This window comes from Balearica regulorum, chromosome 1, assembly GCF_011004875.1.
Source record: "Balearica regulorum gibbericeps isolate bBalReg1 chromosome 1, bBalReg1.pri, whole genome shotgun sequence".
NCBI classification, from domain to species: domain Eukaryota; kingdom Metazoa; phylum Chordata; class Aves; order Gruiformes; family Gruidae; genus Balearica; species Balearica regulorum.
In genome coordinates, this window is record NC_046184.1 from 174206564 (window position 1) to 174226252 (window position 19689).

At 36.4% G+C, this 19689-nt stretch overlaps 1 protein-coding gene across 2 annotated transcripts in view; it reads right to left on the bottom strand.

Annotated features, from left to right (window-relative positions):
* PIBF1 (progesterone immunomodulatory binding factor 1) overlaps positions 1–19689 on the bottom strand; it is a 127193-nt gene that overhangs the window by 105036 nt on the left and 2468 nt on the right. For both annotated transcript variants that reach the window (XM_075741690.1, XM_075741691.1), the window contains exons 4-6: positions 17904–18102; positions 11649–11768; positions 1243–1376 (exon numbers count right to left, since the gene is read on the bottom strand). In XM_075741690.1, coding sequence (XP_075597805.1) covers positions 1243–1376; positions 11649–11768; positions 17904–18102 — 453 coding nt within the window. The remainder of the gene's footprint in view (positions 1–1242; positions 1377–11648; positions 11769–17903; positions 18103–19689) is intronic.

Below are 19689 nucleotides of genomic sequence, written 5' to 3' on the forward strand. Positions count from 1 at the left end.
ACACCAGAACTAGATTTGACATAGCATTTTTAAAGGCAGAAACGAGTCTGGAAGTGATTAACTCGTGCAATACTCCCAAATATCCTCATGCAGTCATGCCAACAGTGCTCTCCCCTCCCCTTCGTCTGTGCCTACCCAGATGAATACAACCTACTCTCTCAAATATAGTTTTGGCACGTTTATTCATGCCTTTTTCAACTCAAGACTATTTTAAACGTACACTGTTAAACACTGGGGCCATTCACATGAAAGTTATTACAATCCACTTATTAAGATGCAGTTGCACATGGGAAGCAAACCATAAGCATCAATCCATCCTATTTGCAACAAGCTTCCAGGTAGATTCCAAAGTTGTTTTAGTACATATAGCTGTGAACAGAACACAGACTCTCCTTCAAATGACTTTGTGTCAGTAACTGTGCCTGAGTTCATTCAGTATGAACAACTAAGGAGCCGACAGGCTGTTTTCTATTCATAATCCCCATTTTTTAATCCATTCCCCAGCAAATGTGCCAAAGGCCAGTTTTTTTGTACTTGCAAGCACACTGGAAAAGCTATTTGGGAGCTGGACCGTGAAGTATATGTCTATGAGTGTATTTATAAGAAGTCCATTTTCACTATTTTGCAATTGTTGTTCATGAGATGGGCACTCAAAGCACAGGCTGGAATGCTAAAATCTGTATTTTAAAAATGAAAAGAGACACTGGAACTTCCTGCAGTTAAACCAATTCACTAAGGTAACCCTAAGATTCTCTAAGAGTTCTCACAACAGCCTTTTCAAATTTATGGTTACAAGGATGTCTTAAGTTGTTAAATATTAATTCCTAAGATCCTACCCTCTTAATTCACTGTGTAGGCACCACACAGTAAAGCACAGGGTCTTTTGTTAGATCATTGCTTTTAAACTAGGAAAATAAAAAGAGTACTTGTTCTAAGATGGTTGGCATCGACAGCTCCCAGTTCTTTAGCTGCAATGAGACTGCTAGGCTCTTCTGAAAACATAGTGAATCCCTAAATATAAACTTTTAGGAAGATAATTTGATGCATCAGATTTCAAAGTAGCGTTCATCTTATGACTGCAATATACTACAGGAGATAACTGAATTGTTAGTGGATTGCGGTAAGGAAAAAATATCTGTGGTGTGTGTAAAATAAAAATCGTGAAACGAAAAACTCTAGTCAAAGCTGAAGTTTATTAACATTTGTATGCTAGTAGAACACTTGAACTAGAGAGATACCTACCATTTTACTTTATCATAGTTCTCTTGTCTGTAATCACCTTGCTGAATCATCTGCTTGGTATCAGCCAGTTCCAGTGTTAAACGCTGGCATCTAACCTCAAGTTCTGACCGATTCCTCCTCTCGTCTTCATAGCTCTAGAAAGTAAGACATTTTGAAGTCGTCACAGCTACACTGGTATTTACTTAAAGCAATCATTGACCAAGTTTTGTGAAGACCACTTATGAATATTCAAGTGGTAGTATTTTCATTTGTCTCAGTATTTGGAAATCTAGCATACATCACAAAGTAACCAGCTATGCTGATACTTAACTTATTTTTACCTTACTCTAAATAGTTGATTAACATACCTATTTTTTCTAATGCATTTATCCATTAGCACAACTTCAAAGACCAGTAACGCTCATATATACAGCCAGTGGTCTACAAACCTATACTAAGAGCACAAAAGTTACACCACCTTTAAAACATTTTCAAACAAATTTCCTTGGGAAGATACTTGCTGGTCCATTTGAAAAATAAAGAAAGAGAATTGGTTGTTCAGAAAGTTTGGGAACCTCTGTCATTATATGAAAAATTTCAGTCACTCTCAAATTGTATCTGGTAACTTATATTTGTTGAAGCATACTATCCTTTGGTGGAGGAAGAAAAAAAAAAACTAAAAGAAAGAAAGAAAAGGTGCTCATTTACTGGTCTTTCAGCATTAAATTCCATTTTCCCTTCTTTTTCCTCTTCATATACCTTGAGAGACTACTATGGGAACCAGAAAAAGGGACCAAAGCAAGAGAACACACAGAAAGCATTTGTCTTTTAAAATACTGGTTATTCCTTTTGAAGATAATCATTGCCCTCTTCCTTACCATCCCCCACAGGAACAGCAGATTTTTGTACCTTAATCCACAATCTAGACTCCATTTCTCAGCTTTTTCTACAAAGTAGGTATTTATTTTCACAAAGCTTACCTTACTTGCTCATCCTAAATGCTGTACTACTTTTTCTTCACAAAAACAACCAAAATATCATGCTTATCCACCTATACTATGGAAAACTGACAGACAGCAAAAAGAAAAATTTGTTAAAAATTTGAGAATACTTATTGGGCATCCAGATTTTTTCCATAGTAACCTAATTCCATCATCCTTATATTGCCATTTCCTAAACCAGATGGCAGTATCCTGAACACTCATATGAGTATATTCAAATACATACACCAGTCCTCTGTTTGGCTGCTAGTATTGTTCACTCTTGTGATCATTTCTGGGAGAATAAATTGGTACTGGTGCATTAAGTGCTCTTAAACCGCTCATAATGTGAGACAAAACCAAGTTAAAAGCAAGAGAAAGGCCACTGTACTATCTGTAAAATTAAAGAAATCCACAATTTGTGTTTAAATAAATATCTGATTACTACACAAGAATAAACTAACATGCACATGCTTTCACAGTAATTGCAGTTCTCTCAACTGCCTTTCTATCTTGTGGGAAAATACTCGTGTTAGGTGTTAATTCTGTACAGTAACTCCAAACGTCTTATTTGGCAACAAATTTGTTCTGAAACCTAATTTTCTCCCTCAACTCAGAGCTAAAGCCTCCCCTTCAAGGACTTTTTTTTATAATTCATAACTTATAATACTAAAATCAGCAGACCGATTTTTAAACGCTTCTCAGAATACTGCTGAATTCTGTTTTTTTCTGCCATGGTTGATACGTGGCAGGCTTGGTAATTGATAATGGATTGATAACAATAACTCCATCTGGTTATACTGAATGGACATCACAAAATTATTAATTGAAGGTGAATATAAAAACAAATGGCTGTCTTAAGATGTGATTACTGAACCAACCATTTAGTCAAATTAAATTTATACAATGTCACTCAATGTAAAATAAGTGCATAATTTTTCTAAATAAACCAAAAGCTATGCTTTATACAGTTATAAGAGAGGACAGTAATTGTATCTAGCTAGTTTTTAATAGACAAGAAAAGTTTAGGACAATAGCATATATGGAGAGGATGACTCCTAAACACGGCTTACTAGGAGGAATGAACACAAGGATAATACTCTAGGATAGGGATGAAAAGACACAAAGAACTCTGACCAACTTCACAGGCACCATAAACTGAAAGACTGACAGAATGCCTTCTTGAAAAAACCCACACCTCAATGCTTGTAAAACACTACAGAAAAGCTCCCTAAGCCACTACACATACTGTAACTATTCTGTTGATATAAAACAAAAAATTCTTATTTATTTCACTAAACTAATAATTTTCACTTTCACTAAAATCACATTTGATCACAACCACAAAATCACAACACTGAGAAAGTCTCCCGTGAGGATTTTTGGATGGCATATCATTGAGAACACATAATCTAAAGACACAATTGTTATTCACCCTAACATACCAGTATATATGGCTTATTTTTATGTTTACCCTAATTAATGGATATATATTAAGCAAATTAACACTATAGAACATTTTCTTCTTAAACCAATTAACTTGCCATCATTTATAAAGATGGCATTATAATGGTAAAGCCTCCGTCAGGCGTCTTTAAAGGTCTTGTCTACAAGTTAGCTAGAGTTTCAAATATGTAACCTACAGGTGCAAGTACCCTGTTATACAGTACAAACATGACTCATCTTGCCATAGGAAATGGTGGTAAGGGCACTTAACTTTTAAGTGCAAATTGAAAGATGAATTCCTCTGTGGATATGCTGTGCCATTCTGCTGCTAATACTATGCTGGAATTCATGCAGCCTTTGCAGAGTGGGCTATTGAAGCTCCTACTGTATTACACACTTAGCAGCTAGAAGTCAACTACCAAAAGTATAAAATTAAATTGGATGAATTTGTCATAAACAGCTCTAAAGCACGAATTAACAGAACAGTTAAATATCTACAAAATTAGTTCTTTCTAATACCTGAGATCTAAACTAGGTTTTGAATTCTATTTAACAAATCAGTAGTTAATATCAAGTAACAATATGATAACTCCAGGGAAGGGGAGGGAAGTTAAAATCTGCTTTTGGAAAGCGATACAAAGACATATCTAAAGTATCAAACTGTTAATTTTGATTAAACAGGTAATTAAACAGGGTTTGTTTTGGTTTGTTTCTTAAATATTTACTATAATTCTTGAAGAAATACTAATTCCACTGCATAGGTCACAGTTTTCTACCTACCTAATCTTTTAGGTGTTAAAGTTGTATTTTAATCACAGGAAAAAATGTGACAGGGCAAGCTAATAAACAGTCTATAGGCTAACACACAAAAAACCCCTATATAGTATGCATATCTCCAGGTAGCAGATACACAAACTTCTGGACTTCTATAGCAATATATCTTAAAGATGTACAATCAAGCTGCTTGTGCTTAGGAAGAATAACCCTTGCTTTGCATGTGATGAAGTTAATTTAGTTTATAATAATGTCCATATACCCTGAACTGATTTTAAGATCTCTGCAATGGAACAGCTTTATCTTTCAATTTATCTTCAAGAGATAGCTTGGAAGTCTTAATGAACAGCTTTGTCCTGCTGAAGCAAAAAGGAGGCTTTTAAGAGGATCAAGATAAAAAGCACTTTCAAGGACATGACTGAGGTCCTGCAAGTAAGACCAATAAATAAAAATAACTTAAGTCCACAAACCTTAAAAATATTAAAGGACAAACAGTACTTCCTCACATGGAAGATGACTGCAATGCATGGCCTTTCTTCAGCTTCTTACTAATTTTTCCTGCTGCAGGGAGTAGCAGCTCAGACAGATGAGGTCGTTAAAACAAACCAACCTGTCCTAAGCAAGATGGGTAGGCAAACTGCATAAAGAAATTTTTAACAGAGCTGTCCAAGACACCCAGTATTAACCAGTACAGGTGGTTTCTACAGAGCATGTGAAGTAGTCCCTACCAAGAAGTGCTTCCATTTGGTTTACAAATGCTGTCGACAGATGTTTTAGGCAAGAAAATTCTGAACTTACCTGATCTGCACCATTTAAAACCCGAACTGGTAGAAAAACTAAAGATGTGTGAATGTTGCCTACCTAGACGTTAGTAAACCCTTTGACACCATTTCCCACAGCCTTCTCCTAGAGAAACTGCCTGCTCATGGCTTGGATGGGTGCACTCTTCACTGGGTAAAAAACCAGCTGGATGGCCAGGCCCAAAGAGTTGTGGTGAATGGAGTTGGTGGCCAGTCACAAGTGGTGTTCCCCAGGGCTCGGTACTGGGGCCAGTTCTCTAATATCTTCATCAATGATCTGGATGAGGGGATCGAATGCACCCTCAGTAAGTTTGCAGACAACACCAAGTTGGGCCGGAGTGTTGATCTTGAGCTTCGGAAGGCTCTACAGAGGGATCTGGACAGGTGATGGGCCAAGGCCATGGGCCAAGGCCATGAGGTTCAACAAGGCTCAGTGTTGGGTTCTGCACTTGGGTCACAACAACCCCATGCAACACTACAGGCTTGAGGAAGAGTGGCTGGAAAGCTGCCTGGCAGAAAAGGACCTGGAAGTGTTGGTTGAGAGCTGGCTGAATATGAGCCAGCAGTGTGCCCAGGTGGCCAACAGCATCCTGGCTTGTATCAGAAATAGTATGGCCTCGAGTACTGTGTTCAGTTTTGGGCCTCTCACTACAAGAAAGACACTGAGGTGCTGGGTCAGCTGTCCTGGCTGTGCCCCCTCCCAGCTCTTTGTGCACCTCCAGCCTTCTCGCTGGTAGGGCACGAGAAGCTGAAAAGTCCTGGACTTAATGTAAGTGCTACTTAGCAACAACTAAACCATCTGTGTGTTGTCAACATTATTCTCATACTAAATCCAAACCGCAGCATAATACCAGCTACTATGAAGAAAATTAACTCTATCCCAGCAAAAACTAGGACAATGAGATGCTGCTACATAGTAAAGATGTCATTTTGCTTCCATCTGTTTATATAATATACATTCAAAAATTATTGGTCAATACATTATTTATTTGAATACAACTGGCCAAATGTGAGGAAGTTATACATAACTAGATAAGACATCTCTTCTAGTATGTTGATATGAAATTGGTAATCTGTCAAGGATTGTAGATGAGGCACTATCTGCTACTAAAATTTATAAACAACTATACAATATATAAAATTATAAACAAAAATGTTGATCTACTTCCAAAACAGGGAAGCTCTGCAAGAAAGGTAAGAAAGAAAAGGTTTGGCATAAATGCCTCTATTGCAAAAGAAAGCAGGGGGAATAAAAAGCTCTTTCTCTCTACATCTGAGCTAATGAGAAGCTTCAGTGAAATATTCTCAGGTGAAAAGGATCCTTGAGATCACTGCATTAGAGACTAGAATTAAGCCCTTCTGAAAAAAGACTAGCAGTCTATATCAGCCATAACTATGTATCAAAAAAGGTAGAAAGACATTGGATAGAAAAGGGAACTTTTATAGACATGTACGTTTTCTTGAGTCTTAGAAATGTTAAACTGCTGCTCCAAGCTAATAGTTATTGGTAGAATACTTTTCTTTGCAGCTTTGTTCCTGAACAAGATAAATATTAACAATAATGAAGGAAAGAAGGCACATATCTCGCCTAAGACTGACACCTCATCTGTCCTTTCTTGAGACATGAAGACCAAGCAACTAAAGCACTGCTTGAAAGAACTGGTGTCAGGGGGCTAGGGAAGGGTTCTAGAGCACAGTCTTGAATTATGGATGTGCAAAGTTCCGAAGAAATCTTAGGGAATGCAGTCCTCTTGGGGTAGCAACAGTAGCTCAATTTTACAACATTCAGATACATCTAGTGCCAACTGATCCTTTGAGTGCAATAGCTCATTTTCTGAAGACTAGAGAAATGTTTTTCCTCCAGCTGGGAAACATCACAGAGAAAATTGTTAGGTTTGTCTAGCAAAACCTGACAGTTACTAATCCCAATTCAGAGATGAGGTCTTAGAAGAGATCTTTGTCCTACATATATCCAGCTTTGTCTTTAGGCTAACCATAGCTTTCAGATAACTGTCATACTATAAATTTGATTGCAAGTCCTGAAGGCAACTTTACAGAAAAAATTACTAAAGAAAGGAAGCCCTGATAAAACTATATCAAGACCGAATTCCAGGGAAACATTGCCAAGAAACTCATAGCCAGAAGAAGAAAGCAATACTTAATCTTCTAGAGCTACAAAGAAAAGCAGAATTTCTTTCTCAGACTCTCTCCCAGCCTTGAGAGAAACACGCAAGTAGTAAATTACATCTATTTGAGGGAAGGTTCTAACCACTTTGGAAGCAAACAACTCAAAATAGTACACTGATGTTCAGCATGGGAACACACGCATCAGAAGCTGGTTTTGTTTCTGGGAAGCTCCTGGTAATACAACACTATAGCTGGACTTTCTTCTCTATCTGTACCTCCAAAGATGGTGGTGCCATTATTTGTACTTGAAGTACTGAGCAGTAAAAGGAGGACTGAAACAAGTCTGTATTATACATTTGGTAACAGATCAGTCAGCACTGAAATACAAGGACATTGCTTTTACCAGTTCCACTGCCTTCCCCCAGTCTGCAGCTGCTGCACCTAAAATCAGAGGAACCGCACTGGTCTAAATCACAGATGCAATAATTGTGTACAGAGAGGCATCAACTTAGTGGTAGTACTGCAGAACCATTTATATTGACCACTTTAGAAAGAGAAAGTAGTGACAAAGATCTTTTGACACTAGCTGCATCTATCAGATTATGTTCCAGTGCTAGAAATCTGTCTTCACACACTGTTCTTTGCTACCAGTTGTCAGAAGCAACTCCCCACCCTACTGGGTCTGTGTTACAGATTCAGCAGGCTTTGATTAAGTGCTAACTCAGAGCAGCAACAGACAATCAACAAGAGAACTTTGTTACAAAGTTGCAGAGTTTTAGTGGTCTGAACTCCTCAGCATATTGAGAATTAAATGAATGCTAACAGAGGCTGATACGCACTTAAGACATTCTACTCCTTCTGAACAAACAAAATATATTTTCATATACCTAGTGTACAAATACAGGTGACAAACATTCGAAAGATGTCTTTTATGCCCTGAAGTCAGAAATAAAAGTTCTTCTAATAAAAATGAATTAATGAATTGCCTAGAGATAAAGAACACGTGGATTTGTCAAGTCTTAGAAAATAAGTTTCTACAAGGCTACAATGACAATTCAATTCTTACAGAACCAAGGTTCCTAGCTGGTACAGCTGGATGCTCATAAACTCAGTTGGCTGAGAGGCCACAATACCAGGCCACTGAACTCACTTTTGTGCCAGGCTAGATCTATTGTGCCAACAATGAGTTTTGTTTGGTGGCGAGTTCCACCCCCCCCTCAACCAAAATAAAATTAAAATGGCAGCATGTAGCAAAAAAAGATTTAGTGGGTTTGAAGACCTGATTTTATATAACCAATACTCAGCCATATTGGCCCACTGTAATGGCGTTCAGAGAATAGAACTGTGCTGCTTTGCTCTCCCACAAAACAGTATGTAAAGGATCACAACCAGAGAAAACAAAATATAATCTAAGTGTTCTTACGCTCACACTCCAAAACAAGAACAATAAAATTAGAGCTCATTTCCTTTGACAAAATTAAATGACTACAGCCATCCTGTCACAAAATAATATAGCTGATGTTAGGCAATGGTTATCTTATTTGATTAATTCATTTTATATTTAAATTTGTCTAGAGTTGACTTAACACATTAGACAAGTTTGGATTTTTCTTTAAACTTTTTCAATTCTTTATTGGCTAGACAGACTTTCCTATGAGTCTATACTTAATTCTCTCATATTTCTCATTACTTTCTGGGTAAATATGTACATGTATAAAACTTACTCAAACCTAGTCTGTCAGCCATGAACAACTAGAAAAGCCAGCAAAATCCTCCTACACCAAGCCATTAGTAGTTAATAGAAAGATCTGAGATAAGTATGTATTTTAGTTACTTTCCATGTTCCACAAAGAGGTAAAAAATGTGTTGAAACTCATTAGGAAGAGCCTTAAATTTTTGCAAGAGTAGAAAAAAAAGGAATGCTTATTGTAGGAGGTGTTTTGTTCTCGCAGAGAAAAATAAAAACCCAAGGGAAAAAAAAAAGATTGTCTTAACTTCAGTGACGACTATTTCAAAAGTCTGCATTGGCAGTTTCCTAAAGAAGTTTTAAACCTAGAACAGACACTTTGTTGATAAACTATGTAGAGAATAGAAATATTGCAACCATTGGAGAAAACTTAAAATTTAAAGAATATTGGATGGGAAACCAGAGGAAGGATTTGAAGAGCATAAGTTATTTAACAACAGACAAGGAACTTCAGCAACTATGTTTCATGTAGCTGGAAATAAAGAATGATTGAAATACCACAAAAACAGTAAAAAAAGAGTATAAGAGCTTAAGTAAGATACTGAATGAAACTGTGCTTTTTTTTTTTCCTTCTGATAAAGTTCCTTGCAATAAAGGTTGACCTTATCAAAGGAACTCAAATAAGTAAGTTACCCCAACAGTACACCTTGAAACCACTTCTTTGTAAATGGCAACAGATGCTTTGGTATGTTAGCTTTAGTGTACTAAGTACATTAGAGAATTTAAAGTACCCTCACTTATTGATGATGCTCCCTTTACCTTATTATCTGAAAGAGCCTGAGGTACCTTGTTACAGTGACACTCAGCAAGCCACTAGGTCAAATCTGAACTTGCCAGAGGCACAATACAGAGACTCTTAAGTCTCTCCATACATAAAATACCTCATATCTGCTCACATTTCATTAAATATCCAAAACACATCCCTATGCATAACAGACAGGGTGAAGATTTGGGTTTCAGGGGTTTTTTTGTACCTAAGGAAGAACTGTAGTAAGTGATCTGAAACCTGAAAATCCTAAGGAATATTTTTATTAACAACTGTAAGCCTTTTTTTCTTGTGACATTTCAACATCTGCATCTCTTCCCTGATTTTTTCTTTAAAAAAAACCCAAAACACCAAGGTATTCATTGTCACTAATTGTCCCTCATTTTAAGCATGATTATGCAAACAGGGTATAAACATTCAAAGAACCACCTCAATTCAACACAGGCAACATTCTAGTGCTTTCTGATCAGCATCAAAAGAAAAGCACAGTAAACATCAAACTTTGAAAAATAAATCAGTGGGAAAGGTGGATACTGCCACCATGTGGTATAAAAAGAACAAAATTACAAGTTTTTCTATTAAAGAAGGGTCAATGTGTGAAGAAAATTGTTTCTAGCACAACTTTATTGTTATCTACTATCCCGTTAAATTGCTGCACCAAAAATTAATGCAGACCAGTCAAATCTCAGAAGGCTGAAATCTTCCTGTAGAATTTTATTAAATCATAGCACATTAAATGTACAATGAAGTAAAATGCTCATGTAAATCAAAGTTAAGGATTAATCTCAATTATTACCAAAGATGATGACACATATGCTGAAGCATATAAATGCACAAATTTTATTGACTACTTTTGCTAATTCGATCAAAAAGAGAAGTGAAAAAACTATGAATTTCACAAGATAATCCTGTATAATTACTATCTCTTTACACCTGATTATTTCATCAGTAAATTTCAAGGGGAAAAAAAAAAGTGGTAACTAAAGAATAACTTCAGAAGTAGTAAAGTGACAGTGTCATTGAAGTGACAGGCATGACTTGAAAAAATATACTCTGGGTAGCTGAAACTGTCTTATCACAACTTCAGATTTACGTGGAACTAAGCTAAAATACAAGTCATCCTAGCTGTATGCATACTAAGAATACTATAAACATTCATAAAAACCTTAGAAACGTTATCCTTATACTGTTTCAACTCCTTTACTCTTTGAAAATAAAAACTTAACATATTTAAATAATTTGTTTCTCTATGTCTGGCATCTGTATCTTATCTAAAATCAAATTATCTTTTTCTTTAGTATAGAAATAAATAGGAAAATTAACATATAAAAAGTTGAAAGGCTAAACAGACAAGATGCAACTTCAAAGAATTCTTAAAAGAATGCATTTTTATATCATTAAAACAAAAGGTGAAGCAAATTACTACCAAGACATCACTGTGTCAAAAACTGTACACTGAGCCATCATTGTGTCTTCAACTACTGCCAGATATATCTCCTGTCTCAGCTTCCTCACCTTCAACCTTGCCCTCAGAAAGGACAATGTAGCTGGTAAGAGTCTATCCTGAACAGCCTCATGAGCAAATCTTGCAGGGTAGCCATAACATAACATTAGCTGTTATACAAGAACATACATAGCACATTTCCCCTCTTCTTCCCTGGCCCCTCCTCCCCCTAGTAATTTTTAGACAGCAAAAAAGCTTTTTTATCTTATATATGAATAATGATTTGGAGAATGAGTTATTTGCAATATATATATACCCATTGAGAGAATTAAGGTACACAGACCTCTGTCAGACACTTCATTTGGGATTTGTACCCATTTAGTTCTTCTGTTAGGCTCTCCTTTTTCATCTGTAGATCACTTAGCTCTTTTCTTAAGGAATGGACTACTTCATAGAATCGGATCTAGAAGAACAAGATATTTATTTAAAATTGAGAATAGCAAAATTGCCATCGCAAAACTACAATCCCAAAACCAAGTCAGCTCAATATTTTATGGCAATAATTCACGAAATGATTTCTAGTGCATACCAGGAACCTGGTTGGGGGAGGCAAAGTTAAAACAAAGACAGTCTTTCTTTAGCCTTCGACAGCAACAGTTAGGAAATAATCAATTTGTGTTCGGCACTGAATAAAAAAAGGGGAATAAAGGTAAAGATACACATTTCTGTTCAACTAAGGCAGCTCCCGGTCAGGCTGCCTGATTAAAAAAATACAGCCGCTAATGGACCATATGGTCCCACCCTTTTTCTTGTGCCAACTCTAAAGCCTACTTGATTAACAGTGTAGAAAGAAGAAAAAAAAAGCCTATTTAACAATAAACCAACTTAAGTTGCTAATTTCCCCCAAGCCAATATAAATTTTTATGGAGTATGCAGAAATGGAGAGAGATTAGGGGTTTTTTCCGCCAGTTCAGTGTGCTGAATATGCACCAAGAAAAAAAAACACAAGAGCAAGCACAGGAAGCAGGAACAGCACATAACCAGAAAGAGCCATGACGTGACACACCACACACGCACCCTTTCAGTAGTAACATGTTGCTGTATGGGTTCAGCTGCACCATGCAACGAAGCCTCTGAAAGACTCGACTCTGCTAAATTAGCTCTGAAAAAAGCCTTGTAAAAGGATTTAAAAAAAAAAAACCCCAACAAAAGCCCCCAAAACCTGTAACACATACTCCTCTCTCTTCTCCCACTCCAGTCATAGGCGTAGTCTCAGATCCATAAAACTTTTCCAGAACATTTCTACTGAACAAGAAAAAATACTAGAAAATACAGTAGTAAAACCGCAAAGTCGGTAGTAAAAAGCAAAAAGGAACAAAACAAAGAAGAAAGAGGTTTTATGACATACACACACACACACAGAGGTTATTACTCCCAGATTAACTTGATACCTTAAAATGTTCATTTTGGGGGATGAAAAGAAGAGAATAGATAATTAAGCACTATTTTCATGCAAAAGCTACTTCAAATCCCCACCATTAACGCTTTGTTTGACATATGATTAAGGAAGAAATACACACAAGAAAGCACGGATAAAGTAAGCACTACACTTCCACGCAGAAGGACGACAGGTCTGTGTTTTGCTACCCATAAACAGCAGAAGACAAACAAAAGTTCCAGGCATATTCCATGTAATTGACAGCATACAATTCTAAAAAACACAGAAGCCACGGAAATTTGCAATGTAAACATACATGTAGTTTGTTTTATACAATAAAGCAAGTGTGCAACGTGACTGGGGGAAAAAAAAAGGCAGAAAATGAAATTTTCTAAAAAGTGGTGGGGTTTTTTGCTTTTTGTTTTCAAGTGTTTCTAAATACTCTGCATGTTGAAAGTTACAGTTGTTTGAATTTGTTGTACTCAACAAGAGAGCTCCACTTTTCATCCTCACCTTTAGATGCAAAACAAACATATGCTAAAGTAGGACATACGCTATAAATTTAATTTTTATTGCAAAAAAAAAAAATTGCAAGCTTTCCCAAAGTATAGTTGCTATCTTAATTTTTTTTTAAGATGGTAACAAAGGATTCTCAATTCATTATGTCTAAGTTTACACAAAAAATGAACAAAATTAAGGATTAGATTGTTTTTTAAAACTACAATTCAATAAAAAACAAAATAAGGTATGATAATTTTTGTTCCATGTTCTGAAAATTCCAAATGACAAATTCAACCATCAGCTGCTGCAGTTAAAACTATAAATTGTCTTTCTACTCTGAAAAGTGAACTAATGGCATATTATTGCCTTATTTTACTGTTTCATTTCTATTTTATTCTTGCAGTATTCTATTCCTTCAATATTTAAGGAGCTTTTTCATGTCCGTCTGCGAAATCATATTGCTTCTAATGGGTTTGCATGAAATCAGTGAACTTAGTTTTTGCAGGTTCTTTCTAAATTCTGAACTACGACAGTCTTCAACTACTTCCTTAGGGGAAAAAAAAAAAAAAAAAAAAAACCAAAAAACCCAAAACACTAGAAACATACATGCAAAGCAGTGAGTAAGTGCAATTTAAGTCCTTTAACTTCCGCTTTCGCTGACTACAGTTTTCATCTAGATGAATTCTTTCAGAACTTGTCTGATTATATCCAAAACTGAGCAACTGAATTTCTATCAAACCCTCTTTTTCCTAGAAAAAGTGATTACAAAATTTAAAAATTATTTTTCTCTAAAAATAACCTTGATTGTCACCAATGGGTAATAATTTAAAGCATTGTGGTTATTTTTTAAATACATCTAGCTTTTCCCCTTAAGTTCCTGTATTTTTACTCAGATTTCCCTAGGAAACTTATGTCATCATGCCACATTTACTTCCCAAACCATAACGAGCCTAAAACAGATTACCCAGAATCAAACCAAGATAACATGGGATACAGGTATCAAGGATAAACATATCTGCACTGCCCTCCCATGAAAAGATCAATCCATGGTAATAAGAAAGTGCAAATGAATGCAGCAGATGAGGGGAAAATTGTAGCAGAAGCTCAGCTGTTACTGTTATTTATCTTGCTCGATGACCAATAAACATTCGTGTAACTCAGCAGTCAAAGCACACATTGCCTCTTGTCAAGTCACTATAGCAGAAACAAAAATTACTGTAATGACATTTCAGAAACAATTGCATATCTTAAAAAAACCCAGATTTATATAGATGTGCTGTAAGGAAAAAGTTACCACTTTCTAGGCGATTTTTAAAAAACAGCATGTGCCCGCCACTTTTATGGAAAGCTAGAGTTAAACTAAAAATGGGTGAGTGCAAAGGAAGAGAAAGGCTTCTCTTAAATCAAGTTATGTGCAAGTAGTTGCATCAGTTAAGTGCCACTTTAAACAAAGAGCAAGTGAGCTGTAGCTAGCAAAATGATGCAGCTGAAAGAGATGGCAATTAAAATTGGACCAAACAGAATTCACAGATATCATTTTTAAATAGCTTGTTTTTTTCCTTTGGGGTTCAGAAGCAAAACATACGTTTTACTTCTTTTACTAGCTTACTCAAAATTGAACAACTGAGACATACTCAAAGACTGACTTATTTAAATAAACAAAAAGGTAAGTGAAAAACATTTTACAGGACAGTATACAAGAGGCTAACTTTACCAAACATGTTAAGTGATTCAGCTGCCAAGCACCCGTTCAACGACCTGAAGGGCTTTAAAATTGTGTGTATACTGTTTCTAAAAATCATTCTTATAAATGTTAAAAGAAATAAACCAAAATTTTTACATTTAAGTGCAAAAGAAAAAAAATGTGGTTTTAAAAGAAATATGCTTAAAACATCATTTTTCATTTGTCATCATTGTTACCATTAAACATTTTGCTCTAACGTGTCACTATTGCACCCCTTTGTGGAAGAAAAGTGAAAAACATCTCACACTTGCTTTACTTCTAGGTATTTTAATTTGCAATATGTTTATATAAAAAAATCTGTATTTAAGCACTTACTGCTTTTTGTCCAGTATACCAGATTTCAAATAAAGTCTAAGCATTTTATATACATTTACATGTATCCTGGAGAATTGTATGGCAGTATTTTGTAATTGATAAATACGAAAAAGAGACTCTGGAAATTTCTTGCTCAAATCTTCTCTAAGCAGAACTCTGTCTCACAAAGAGACTTTTACCCTACTACCAGTAGATTACACTATTACTCTGCACATAGATTTGAAGCCAGAGATTTCACCTGCCTGAGAAATACAGAATTCATCCTTAGGTAAGCAAAGCTGAAAATATCATCAGAAAAAAATTACTTTTTCCATTCAATATCCGTTTCCTAGCCTTCAGAAGCCAAATAGATGCATAGACAGGATATCCAAAACAATTCTGTAGCCTCCCAGCATCTGTATCAGCTGAATAACTCAAAGTAATGATAAACAATCACAGAGCTTAACTGATACCCTCAGATTTACACTGATCCTGCTGCCAAAAGAAGTTAGGAAAAGAAGCAGAAAACAGCATCTTATTACAGTATATCTTTAGAATGTCTTCAACTGGGAAAAAAAAAAATGGCTAAAGGACTTCTTCAAAAGAAGAAAGTGACATATGTATAAAGAGGAAAGGGGCTTCACCGAACACATATGTAGTGGAGTTTGAGTCACAGACAAAAGTAGCATTCACTGGTTGAATGTAAGAGCAAAAGAAAGGTAGACTAGGTGTAGAATACAGGTGTTACCTCTTTCCCTTCACATATTTTAGAGCCTCTTTCTACTCACAAGTACAGGCTAAACATTCAGTTTGTGCTGTAACAGCTTAATGCAGCTGGCAAGGTTACTAACTCCTGGGATCTGTCCTGCCTAGCTACGCCGTCTTTTGTACTGTCAATCAACTCCTGAAGTCCCAGAGCTTCCTGCACACCAATTTCAAGAAAGTTGACGTGGATTTCAGTTTGTGTTAAAAATCTGCTTTGTCCACCGTGGTGGTGCAGGAATCAACAAAAAAACCTTCCAATAGAGGTTTTGCCCTCTATAGAGGGCAGTGGGTACAGTAGACAGCTAGGGGGTAATAATCTAATCCACCCCAAGCTAAGAGCCACCCCACTCAGAGCCTTAAGATTTTCCTAGTACTTTCAAAAGTCCAAGTTTTATAACTTTTTCAAAAGATGTTCCCAAGAATTTCTCCCTTTAGATAAGGATGACGAATTTTACTTCCCTGCACATATCTAGAGTACAGTATACCATGATTTTTACCCAGCAAGAGAACTCATTCACACAGCATTTATACCTCAACAAGGGCACTAAACTTTTAAACATTATCTTATTTACAGCTTCCTTAATAACTAGCTCTATAAACGAGTACAATGCTAATACTTTGATGAACTAAGGTTTACATGTCTAAATCCTCTTCATTCTCAGAAGTGAGCCAGGATACTCTTTACATGTCTGTGAAGGCACTGTCTTTTTATTGCAAGCAGAGTACCACCCCTGCTTCTCCATCCACCCATAAGTCATAATTAACAAAATTCTTAAATCAAGAAAATGAGCCTTAAAGTATACTTTAAAGTATAATTTATCTCCTGCACTTAGTCAGATAGGAAAGGGCCAGATGGAAAGTATGAGGGAATGGTAAGGGATGTTTGCAAGAGCCATCTCAACTTGTGGTTCTGGCAAGTTGAGTTTCAAATTCCCATTTTCAGACTGCTGTATGTCATATCATCAATGTGTGTCCATCATTTGATTTTAATGCCCCATTTGCTTCACCATCTTAAAATACAACAGCAGTTCTACTCTCTTTAAGACATCAGAGTCTCAGATTAAAAGGTTCTCTACTGGAATCCAGTCAAAATGAACTGATACAGAAGCACATACGCCTTTGAAGGTCTTTCATTTCTACTTGGGGAAGAATAAGAATTCTAGGAGTATAGATTAGCTTCTACTACATGCACATCCCTCTAATTCCAAATAAAAGCAATTTACGGCTTGTGGTGGGTTGACCCTGGCCAGCAGCCAATCACACATACAGCTGCTCGCTCACTCCCTGCCTCCAATGGGAGCAGGACAGCGGAGAGAGTGGGAAGAACAAAAGCAAGAAAATTCATGTATTGAGTTTTCTCAACAGTGAAGGAAAGAAGTGAAGGAGGGATGAATTTTAAAAAAATAGCAAGCCACGCAGACAATCACTCACCACCTCCCACAAGCAGACTGATCTCTACTAAGCCTCAGAGCAATAACCACGTTGGCAGCCAGTGCCTCCCCTGCCCCCTTCCATCCTCTACCTCCAGTTTATATTGCTAAGCATGACATTAGGTGGTATGGAATATTCCTTTGGACAATTTGGGTCAGCTGTCCAGCTGTGTCCCCTCTCAATCTCATGTCCACCCCTAGCCTGTTCACAGAGGACAAGGGGAGGCAGAGTGGGGAAAAAGAGTAAGCCCTGATGCCGCACAAGCACTGTCCAGCAATAGCAAAAACACTGGTGTGTTACCAACGCTGTTTTAGCCTCAAATCCAAAGCACAGCAAGATTCAGGCTGCTATGAAGAAAGTTAACTCCATCCCAGCCAGACCCAGACACAGCTATATTTTAAACCAATACAAAACACAGTACTCACAGAAACATATTCAGGGATAGAAAGCTGATCTTCAGGAAGAGACTTTAGCTTCTCATAGCATTCATCTGTTAATTCCAAATCTCGCAAGCTACGACGAATATCTCCAGCCCTCTCCCTTAATTGATGATTCATTTCCTCCAGTTGCTTCTGTCTCAATAAAATAGTTTCCATTTCTTGTTTCATCAGAGCCTGATGTTTTCTTTAAGATTGATTTGAAAACAGAAGACATTAAGAAGGGAGTAATACAAGTGACGAACCTTCACAATACTCTGGCAAGGGAGTGAGTTATGCTCATTTTGTAGAAGGGAAAATTTACAGAGAGATTAGGTAATTAGCACAGGAGTGTATACCACCATAGTTACACAATCACATCAGACATTATACATAAAAAACCAGGAACTTCATAGTCATTGACAATACAAAGCTGAATCTGAGAAGTAACAGTTAATCTCCACATATGCTGACTTGAATTTATAAATTAGCCTTAATAAACCAATTAAAAGGTTAAAAACATGAAAAAGCAGACTATATTTCCACACAAAACCCAAGGCATTAGTAAATCATCAAATAAAGCAATAGTAATTTCAATTTGTGTCATGCCAAGTTTCAGCACATACATGCTTATGGCCTATTCCACACACAACCCTTCATTTTCTACCCAGTGTAACACACAAAAAACCCCTCACCACTACACTTAAACAAGCAACTTTACTTCCAGCCTTAAAACACTCTCATCACTATTATCACTAATGACAAGGTACATAAAGAGAAACTGCCTGTCACTTAGAGATATTTCAAAGTGCTTTATTTTATTTAATCAAAGGCAACTGACCTACTTTTTTGGAAGTTTTAGCTGTAACTCTTGAAAACATATTAAAATTAAATAATTCTTCAAAAATGCAATAATTCCTACATTATTTTAAAAGTAATATTAAAAATACTAGCTCTGCTAGTACTACAAGGCAATGCCTGTCCCACTTGTTTCAAAAAGACAAAAGAAAATCCCAGGTCAGCCAAGCAGTCACACGAGGATATATTCTTCACATAACGTACGATTCTGTTAAACGGGGATAAAAACTGAGGTAATAGACAAGAAAAATAATTTAAAAGACTGGGGAAAGGAAAGTAGTTCAACTTTTTTATGCCCATTAACACCATTTTGCACATTAGTACTTTTTTGCTGAGCACTCCTCAGACACCTCTAGTATGGCCAACATAAAAATATTCTACACCTGTGCAAATAAGCATACAGAATGAGACATGTTTTCCTGACAGTCAGTGGCTCTTAGTTGAAAGACTTTGCTGTAACTAATCTCAGATCTGGCTTCACATCCCTAAATCTGCTCCAGGCTTACTAAAGAATATGACTTTGAATTAGTCACATCCTGTAAGTTGGTGCATCCTCAACTAAGATGAGAATATTACGACTGTGAAGGAACAGCATTACTTATTACAGGTGTTAAAACATTTAATTGACAGAGTAATTTGGAGGAGCCTGCCTGCCAGTCTATTTTCAGCTATAATTTAATTCAAAATGTTTCAGAAAAGCAAGGGAAAAACTAAGTTTCTGCATCATTAACTGAAAGCATTTCTGACCAATAAGCAATCCTAACCAGAAGTGCTAAATATTATTCCCTTACCTTTCCCAAGTCATCCAGGCTGCAGTTATTAAAAATTATACTTTAAACTGATGGAAAATCTGCCACTCTATCTACTCCTTTTGCTCTATACTGGTTCTAAGAACATTCTTATTCCAAACTCCTATTAAATTTTACATCCAGGTAAC